At 38.6% G+C, this 9,652-nt stretch overlaps 1 protein-coding gene across 1 annotated transcript; it reads right to left on the bottom strand.

The window, feature by feature from the left end:
• Window positions 1-3,452: 3,452 nt before the first annotated feature.
• Window positions 3,453-4,381, bottom strand: LOC141837562 (uncharacterized). The gene is made up of 2 exons (XM_074724975.1): window positions 4,177-4,381; window positions 3,453-4,037 (listed from the first exon to the last, which is right to left on the bottom strand). Exons 1-2 carry the CDS (start codon window positions 4,288-4,290, stop codon window positions 3,615-3,617), a joined length of 537 nt encoding a protein of 178 aa, XP_074581076.1. The 5' UTR covers window positions 4,291-4,381; the 3' UTR covers window positions 3,453-3,614.
• Window positions 4,382-9,652: the final 5,271 nt, after the last annotated feature.

Below are 9,652 nucleotides of genomic sequence, written 5' to 3'. Positions count from 1 at the left end.
TGGGACTGACTTTGCAGTGGCACCAAGCTTCAATAGATTCTCATCACCAAGCATGAATCCCCAAACTGTGGGGCTGCACTAGTAATAATTGAAGTTATTTTGTCCACCACCAAACTCGATCGATAGATTTTCATCACCGAACATGGATGCCTTGCACATTACGGAGGTCCCGCAATTTGATAAGATCAGGATAAATGAGCTCAACGCCTCTCAGAAACTAGTGCAAACGATGACATGCTCTTTAGTAACACAGAGGTAATTCAACTAATGATTCTGCTAATGAAAGCCTTAATCATACCTTGTTTTCTATCAATCCAACGAAAGCAACGCAGAGGTAATTCAGCTGATGATTCTACTAGGGTTAGTTCTTTGCTTACTTGAACGTGACTACTGAGATGGTTAGTGCTATATGCATCTTCAGGAGATGGTTGGGGCTTCCATTAATCCCCAAGGACAGGAGACAATGCAGGGCAAATTGCTTGCACAGCCAGACACCACTACTGACATTGGGACTGAGGTCCAATAAATTTTAGACAAGCACAAGCTGAAAAAGAAAAGAGGTACATGAACATGTTTGTGATGGTGATGCTAAAGGTGACGAAGAAAGTGAAAATGAAGATGATGGTTGGTATCATTTCCAATCTTTTCCTGCTCTGCAACTGATTCTGCAGTCGAATCACATGATGGTGCAGCAAGATTGGAGCCGACAATAGCCATGATCACTCACGCTGGTGTACCTCCCCTGGTGAAGACAGAGGTTAATGATACAGATGATGTATCACCGAAGAAACCACATACCTTGGCGTCGATAAACTAGGGAAGACTCGAGTGTTTCACAGATAACAGATAGAAGAGGTAGCCGTACAAGATTGTTGTGAAAAGAGTCATCAGGTTTTCCATCAGTGTGCCGAGAGAAATGAAGATGGAGTTTCAAATCTATTGAATCTACCCGTGGCGATGATTCCACCAACCATTCGCATGATGTACCGATTGTTTGACAATCTTATTATAGGAGATATAAAAAAATTTAATGAATTGAAATTACAAATCAAATCAGATTTATATGTCGAATGACTTAAATTGATAATCTTAGATTGTCGATCTTGAAGGGCCGAGTTGCTAGATTGTTTGTGTACGAGTACAATGAATCCACTTTGAAGTCAGTCTAGTATCCCGAGTGTCAAATCTGTAAAATGTTTCAAATGTCGAGTACTCCGAGTAAAGAGTCACTTGAGTACGTGTCGAGTCGTCGAGTACTCTAAATGTTGAGTCGGCCAAATGCTAAGTCAATCAAGTAAATTGATTACTTGACTGTTGAGTCTCACCCAACTATCGTTATCGCTCGAGTACTAAGTCGTCCGAGTGGACCGAATGCTCGAGCGCTCCCATTGAGTTCCCCGAATACCATTAGAGTGACATCGAGTGGACCTGTTACCCTACTATTTAGTTGGCCGAGTGGGTTGCCGCTTCTAGTGCGTCGAGTCAAGAGAAAATTGCTAAGTACTCGAAAAGTAATCTTGAGTCCGTGTGAATTTCTGAATGATTGAAAATAGAGAAATCGAGGCATTCAATACAGCTTTCTTAAGACAAATTTGTTCTACCTTTGACGGTGTTTTGAGATTTTCGTGGATCATCTATTTCCCAAGATACAATGATAAAATCGCAATTGCCACCAAACACATAATGGTCGCGATGAATTAAGATGCTGTTTGAAGACTATCACAAGTAATACGTTGAGCGAAAGATGCACGACATGGAAAAAAATTAGAAAATCACGGAGATTTCTACTTTTGCTTGTACTCCTTACAATTGTGTCTCCTCCTTCATCCACCCTTTTTTTTTCCATTCATTTTTCCAACACCGATAACTGAAAAATGAGGTCGATGGATCCAATGATAGAAGTGAATTCGAAGACATTGCTAAAGAGGAACTGAAATAGCCATCAGCTGGTTTATTGCAACTTTCCGAGGACATCAAAACCAGCCAATTAATCAGCATGGCACGAAAGCAGAAAGCACTTAAATTATGGACGGTACTCATCTGCCATTCCGTTCAATTCTTTGTGGTAGCTAGTGTGCTGGAAAATTTAATTTTGCAAGAGCGAAGTCATTTTTGTTGCAGTCCCGTATGTAATCTCATAATTTGTTTCTCTACAGCATTGAATGGTTCTCTATACACTTGTATTTAATGCAATTTGATCCATTTTTTTCTCTTTTAAAAGTGAAAGAAGGGATAACGATGGTACGATGATATTAAAGACATTCTTTCCATCTTCCTTCAAGCAAACACAGGATGATACCGGACACAAAACTATGCAATTTTCTTGCAGAGCAATTTAAAGCAGTTATAAAAAAATTGATAAATCTCAGTTAGCCTCATTGACTATTCTTGGAGGTGACCAGCCTGATCCCATGAAAGTTTCCCATCAACCACCAAGGTAAATCGAAAAGTGCACACAGCGGCCAGTCCAGACGCCCAATATCCTTTGATTATGCTCCCCATTTAGAGGATTGTCCTATACAGTACGGTGCAATTGTAAAACATTTAGAGGGCAAATAAAAGAATCGTCCTTAAACCCTTTAACTCTGATGATTCTAAAGAAGTTGATCTTCGCATAAGTTATATTCCAGATTTATCGAAGAGAAAGTCATGTACATTAGTTAGATGAAACTTAAACATCTAAATTATTTTTAAAAAATAGTGCGAAGAATTATATATAGTATTCAAGAGACTCCAATCTAATCTTAGGTATCAGTTTATACCAGCATATGTTTCTAAATTTAATCAGACTCTAACTTGATCTGAATCGATTTGCTTGTACAATATAATTGCTTATACAATAGCTGAGTGTTTCTATAAATTGTCACTTGAAAGGGAGGATAAAATTAGATGAGAAGCCTTTTTGTATAAATTGAAGGGGAAGTTATTGAAATGTTGCACTTCCTGAACAAATTCAAATGCTGAAGATATATATTCATGTCGATTTGCCTCATTCTGGAAGACGAATCTCATTGCCAGGAAGAAGCAGCGATTCTGAAAATGATTTGAAACACAGTGAAATATGGCGTAGAGCAACATAGAGATGCCAAGAAAAAACATGATCTTTCTGAAAATTAAATCTGCCGTCTGAAAGAACCTGGTGAAACTTGTCATACATCAGTGTCGTCGCCTGTTACATTGTGCAAATCAGCCAAGAGTTTTTAGTATTGGGATAAATAAGGCGCTCAATGCAATTGTTCGTCCGACGCCTTTGGAGAACATGATTTTAAAAGGATTTGATCTGAGTATGAATCATGATGATTGATGAGTAGCCAACAATAATCAAGGGCAAAAAAGACACTGATCAGAACCATGACATTGAGGGAGCAAAATACATATTTTTTCTTCATTTTTTCCAAATTTCATCAAGTAGACTATAAGAACGAACGCAGACCATCAAACGCGAAACGCCATTGAACAACAAGCTTTATCCATATAGGATGCAATGCAAAACAAAGTGAACCGAACACAAGCGAACAACAAATTGAAAAGTTCCCTCAAGCTACAACTAGATCAGAGACTAGATAACTACGAAGCCCATCCGTCAAAGCGACAACAGCATCGAAAGATCACGTTCAACTCCTCCAGTTCCCATCGGACGCACCGCTCCTCGAGTAGCGGGAACCTCCATCGCTATAGCCGCCACCGCCGCCCCCATAACCACGTTCACGGCCATATCCGCCGCCGCCGCCGTTACCTCCACCGCGGCTGTACCCTCCTCCTCCTTCACGACGGCCGCCACCGTATCCACCACCACCACCACCACCACCGTACCCACCACCGCCTCCGCCACCGTACCCACCACCGCCTCCACTTCGAAATCCTCCACCCCCTCCGCCACCGCCATTCCGACGGTTTTGGGCTTCGTTAACAGTGATATTCCTTCCATCGAGGGCCTGTCCGTTCATACCCTCGATAGCGTCCCGCATCGCCTGCTCGTCGCGGAAGGTGACGAATCCAAAGCCCCTCGACCTCCCAGTCTCCCGGTCGTTGATGATCTGCAACCAAAAAACACGGAGAGGGACGATCAGATCCCAGATCTAGAAAAATAGAAACAAACCAAATCCCAGATCTAGAAAAATAGAATCAAAACAAAACAATATGAGACTAGATCTAGGATTTAGAATAGATCGGCACCTTCGACTCCAGGATCTCGCCAAAGGGACTGAAAGCCCGCTCGAGGGAGGCGTCATCGGTGGCCCAAGCCAGACCGCCGACGAAGCATCGGAACTCGACATCAGAAGCCGCCATGGAGAAGGAACCGAACCGGAACCGAACCCTAGAACCAAGAGGGGGAGGAGAAGCCAACCCACCCCTTTGAGCGCACGAGAAAACAAAGAACTCCCCACCGCGCACATTTAACGACCGGGCGATGGGCCGATGCGGTGACCTTACCCGGGTTACCAGGGTCGAGGTTTTCCTGATCCCTTCTTCGGGCGCCTCGCTCACCACTGTTTTGTTACCGCGGAGGAGCGGACGCCCGCCTGCTTCAGGAAAGCTGTCACCCTAATTCTTATCTCGTCCAACGTGGCGCTCGACAATCCAACAGTGGGCCCGATAAGTGAGGTGATGGACCGATGTTGCGTGTCCCGTGGACTACGGAGAAAATATCTAATGAATTAATTTACGATTATGCCCATGCACCGGATCGAGGATAATATTCTCTTTTTTGTGCCCGTGCGCATTAACGAAGGAAAGGTAGTCGCCCCTGTTTGATGGGCCAAAAATTTTTCTCGGCCTTGACGGCCCATCAATCGACGTTAATTCATGACCTGAAAAGGAATGAAATTATTCCCTTCCAATCCACCACAACAACACTCATGCTAAGTGGAGGGTGCACCACCAAAAGCACCTTTCATATTACAACTTGGGTCCCCATATTGCACTGTGCAAATCTTTTCAACAGGATTTTGACACTTTTATGTCAGGAAAAGTTACACAAGTTGGATTTGAAATGGATGGGGATAATTCAACGTACTTATTATAATGAGTAGTATTTAGGAGCTATTCTCTTTTTATTGTACAACAAATGTATGGCATATGATGCTGAAACATGTGAAAATAATTGAGGATAGTCAGTGCTCATCTACTCAAACTTAAGATCTTATGAGCAGAGTATAGTATATAGCAAACACATCATGATGAATATGGGGGTGATAAATTCATGCTATATACAACACAGAGGCAAAGTGAAGTCTATCCACATTCCATTCTCGTAGCAATATGAATAATTAGATTTCTATTTCTTAATCTCTCCTCAATCATAAACATAATTTCTCTCTGCAATATATAGCCGACAAATACAAAGACTATAATGTTTGGAAATTTCAAAACTTGAATCACTGATAAATTTTCTGCCTTTGTTTGTCTAACCGATGGTCAGCACAGGAGCATTAAAAGGATCTTGATGGACTCGAACTATCATCCTCTCATGCCATGTTAAAGGCTGAGAGCTCTACCATTTTTGAGCTTAAAGATCCGACAACAAATTAAAATAGCTCTACCATTTTGACAATACTTATAGACAAATGTATTTAATACATATAAACACTAATGCATGCAAATAGGCACAAAATTTAAGTTATTTGGTCCTGATCTTCCTAACAATTCGAATGCACTCTAAATCAAATCAATGACTATTACACTGACTATCATGGGCAGAAGAATAAACGATCTAGCATACTGACGATACGTATCGAAGACATGATCTAGCATGCCCGTGGACTAAAACTAGGAAGCAAATCGTCCGACAACCAATCAGCCACCACCATCGCATGGAATAGACCGTAAACCGAGAATATATAACGGAGCGAACTATAGAAAAGGGCGTGCCAATTCTTTTAATTTGTTGGCCTGTGGGGAAATACAACGCGGTTGGATTCAAGCGGTGTGGGAAGACAGTACGCTTCCTTCTGACGATGGCGTGGTTATGCTGATAACTTAGCGGATCCAATTACGTCATTGCTTATGCACATTGCACAAAAGGATCCAGTTGACCAGTTCGACGCGATGGCCGTGTTCCCGCGCCGTGTCGAGAACGCTATTTCACCAATGGGCAGGTGAAGCTTACTGTCGAGAACGCTTCCTTTTCAAATAAAAATCAAATAAATCATACTAATAAAATATCAATTAATTAGTTAAAAAATTTATCAATTAGTTAAATATTTATAAATTTATTTATTTAATAATTTATTAATTTTTTATTTTAATTTATTTAATTTAATTGAATAAGAGATTTTAAAATTAAAATCAAATTGAATTAATTGATATAATTGATTTTTAAAAAATATTAAAATAATTAATCCAAATTTTTAAATTTGATCGGATAGATTTATTCAATTTAATTAAACTTTTACTCCTCCTGTATGACTGTATTCTAGTTTTGTGTTAGGAGGACGGTAATTTTTTCTTTCTAAATTCAAGTTTAGATTTTAGATTTTAATTTTTTCTTATTTATTAGGATATTTAAACAGTTAAAACTCTTGTAAAAGAAATTTTAATTTAATAATATTTTTGATAAAGTCATTTATTTTTTATTTTTTGAAATTCATTCGAATTAATAGATTTTACACGATTGATTTTTGACATTCACAATCGATCAACAAAATCTATATAATCCGTAGGATAATCATTATCCCGCTCGATGTTAGTTGGTATTACAGCTCTTAGATCCCATGGATAGTTGTCGTGGTCATGATCATGGTAGTAACAAGACAATTCTATCTGAGAAAGCCTCGTACCATGATTATAGCATTCAAAACGAGATACTTCAATATCTATAAAGACAAATCACAAAGTTATCCCAACGTCTTTGTAAATGTTGTAAGTTTCTTTATTCTCATTTTGAAAAATCCTTAATTTCCAATTGAAGAGAGATGTCAAAACACAAGTTTGATTTTGAGGGATTTGAGATCAACCACCTCACCACCTACAACTTCGAGAGAACGTCGATTTCACATTGCCTCTATGCCCCCACTTCTTCCTACGGCAACGAAGACAACCATGAAGATGTGAACCTCGACAACATCGAATACGACTAGTTCTACTCTCTCGATCATCCGACATAAGAAGCAGTGGAGATGACGACAAGATCGAAATATTTGATAATCTAGTTTATGATAATACTGATGAAGAAGAGATAAATCTAGACGAAGTGTTGATCGAAGAAAAAAATCCCACTTTATCCGATGAAGTGTTGATCGAAGACAAGAATCCCACTTTGTCCAATGAAGTGTTGATCGAAGACAAGAATCCCACTTTGTCCGACGACAATCAACAATCAGGGATGGATCCACGAATTAAAGTTGAGGGGGGGGGGCTTGAACTTATTGTTTGTTGGGCTTATGGTGACTTGTTCTTTCCACTATTAGCATTTGGCCGAAATGAGAAATAAAGTAATCAAAAGATCAAAGGTAATCCAAACAAAAGAGTAGGAACTACTACTAATTTGCTTGAATTGACTAAGGAAAAAGATAAATAAACAGCAAAACAACGAGGAATGAGATAAATTTTTAAAAAAAATTAGAAAGAGAATCACAAATTAAATGGATTCTAACTTAATTTGCACAGACGCCAAAAGTAAACTTTTCTATTTCTTTTTCGCAGAAGCAACAATTAATCAAGGAGATAAATTAGATAGACGAGGATTAATCAACGCTTCTGCCTAACCCTTTTTCCCAACAACAGTAGTTAATCGAGGATTAATCAACTCTTCCATCTAACCTTATATGTTTAATAAAAAATTAGTTTGTGTTAGGCTGGGCTATAGCCAGGACAACTCATTACTAGATCTGTCTCTGTCAACAATCTTGTTCATCTATCGATGAATTCTTAGTCCTCCATTATCTCGTCTTGCATTTACTCGATGCCCCAATTTATTCAGCATAACAAAGATGAGACTAAGTCAATTGACGAACAAATATATAATGAGGTATTTTATAGTGATGATCGTGAGATTTTAGTCATTCATGAGATTTTAGATGACATATTATCTAAGGATGCAGAGCATGCATGTTCCGTTATAACTTGCCTAGAGATTTGACTAAATTAATGTCAAAGGATCCTCCTCTCATTCTACCACATACAAGATGACTTTTAATTCATCAGCACTAAGGACTTTTGATCTTGAAGATACTATCCTGAACTCGAGGGTTTTTTCAACTAGAGATGTATGATGTACAGCATCCGATAGCACAATTAATTTTTATCATCCGATACAACTATATTGCCTCCGAATTGTGATGAGAAGAAATCAAGGTTACTAGCCTCCCTTTGGGCCTTGAAGGACGATTGAAACTAATGACAAAGAAGATGATCAACCTGTGACCTTCAAACGCAAATGACACGGTAGGATTGCAGCATTATAGTTTACTTGAATCGGATTGTCAAAACTCCAGATTTGGTTTTTGTTCTTGCCTAAGATCACCGCAAGATGATCGTTGGAGAGCTGGCTTCTATGGTAACAGAGTCGTTAAAAACCTAGGGATAGGTGGATAGTTAAACCGATTGGAGAACCTATGAAGCTTAAGAGAGAAAGAGAGTTAGAATGGAGGTCAAACACAGGGGTGCCCTGGCTTAGCCACTCTGACCTCCAAGTTAGATCACTGATCGAAGGAGGTTAAGATGGAAAATAGTAGATAAGCATATATAGATGTAAGTGTGTGCGTACGCATGCACGTACCTTTGACCCACGAAAGTGGACTCCTTTTATATAGTGTAATAAGAGTGGGATATCACATCCGTGGTAGAGAAAGTGTCTCGTTGTAAAGGAAGATCACATCATTGTATGTAATCACATTGTTAGGTTACCATGTTGTTTCACATGCTATGTCATTCCACGTGCTATGTCAGTTCACGTGTTACTCATGCTGCTATTGAGCAGGATAAGATTGTTGGTTGGACGGTTTAACATGCTAAATCGAGGAATGTCGAGTCGGTGGAGCTAAGCTAACTGGGTAAGAGTATCAATTCGACAGAACTAAGTCCACTGGGGAGTCAACTCTCATAGGACAGATTGGAGAGTCAACCTTTGTTGAGAAGATTGATGAGTTGACATTCATAAGGAAGACTGATTATCGAGTCTTTAATGGAAAGACTGATGAATCGATTTCATCGGGAAGATTAGTGAATCGGCTGATCGATTGACTTTTACGGGGAAGATTGGTGAGTTGGTCTTTTAAGTTAGTCAATTTTCATGGAAAGGCTGATCAGTCGATTTTCATAGGGAAGACAAGTGAGTCGGCCTTCATGAGAAAGATTGATAAGTCGGTCTTCATGGGAAATAAATTGATCTTCATGAGAAAGAGATCAACAACTCAATTGGTCATAAAATTTATGTTGATCAAGTTAAGTACTCCATCTTTATTTACTTTTGCATCCGTTTTTAAAATTTTTTTTATTTATTTTAAATTTTTAAGATTATTTTTTTTTAAAAAAATTAATTTAGATTTTATTTATTTATTTATTAGTTTTTAAAAGTTTGTTTATTTTTTAAAATATTTAAACAGGATTTTTTATTAAAAAATTGATTTAATATTATTTTTAATAATTTCTATTTTTGAAATTATTTCAAATTAATAGATTTTAAACGATTTTTACAATCGATCAAAATACT

Source organism: Curcuma longa, chromosome 1 (assembly GCF_044706935.1).
Source record: "Curcuma longa cultivar G26 ecotype Majalengka, Jawa Barat chromosome 1, ITB_CL_G26_1.1, whole genome shotgun sequence".
NCBI classification, from domain to species: domain Eukaryota; kingdom Viridiplantae; phylum Streptophyta; class Magnoliopsida; order Zingiberales; family Zingiberaceae; genus Curcuma; species Curcuma longa.
Note: the sequence above shows the minus strand (reverse complement) of the source record. Positions and strands in the feature narration are given on the sequence as shown.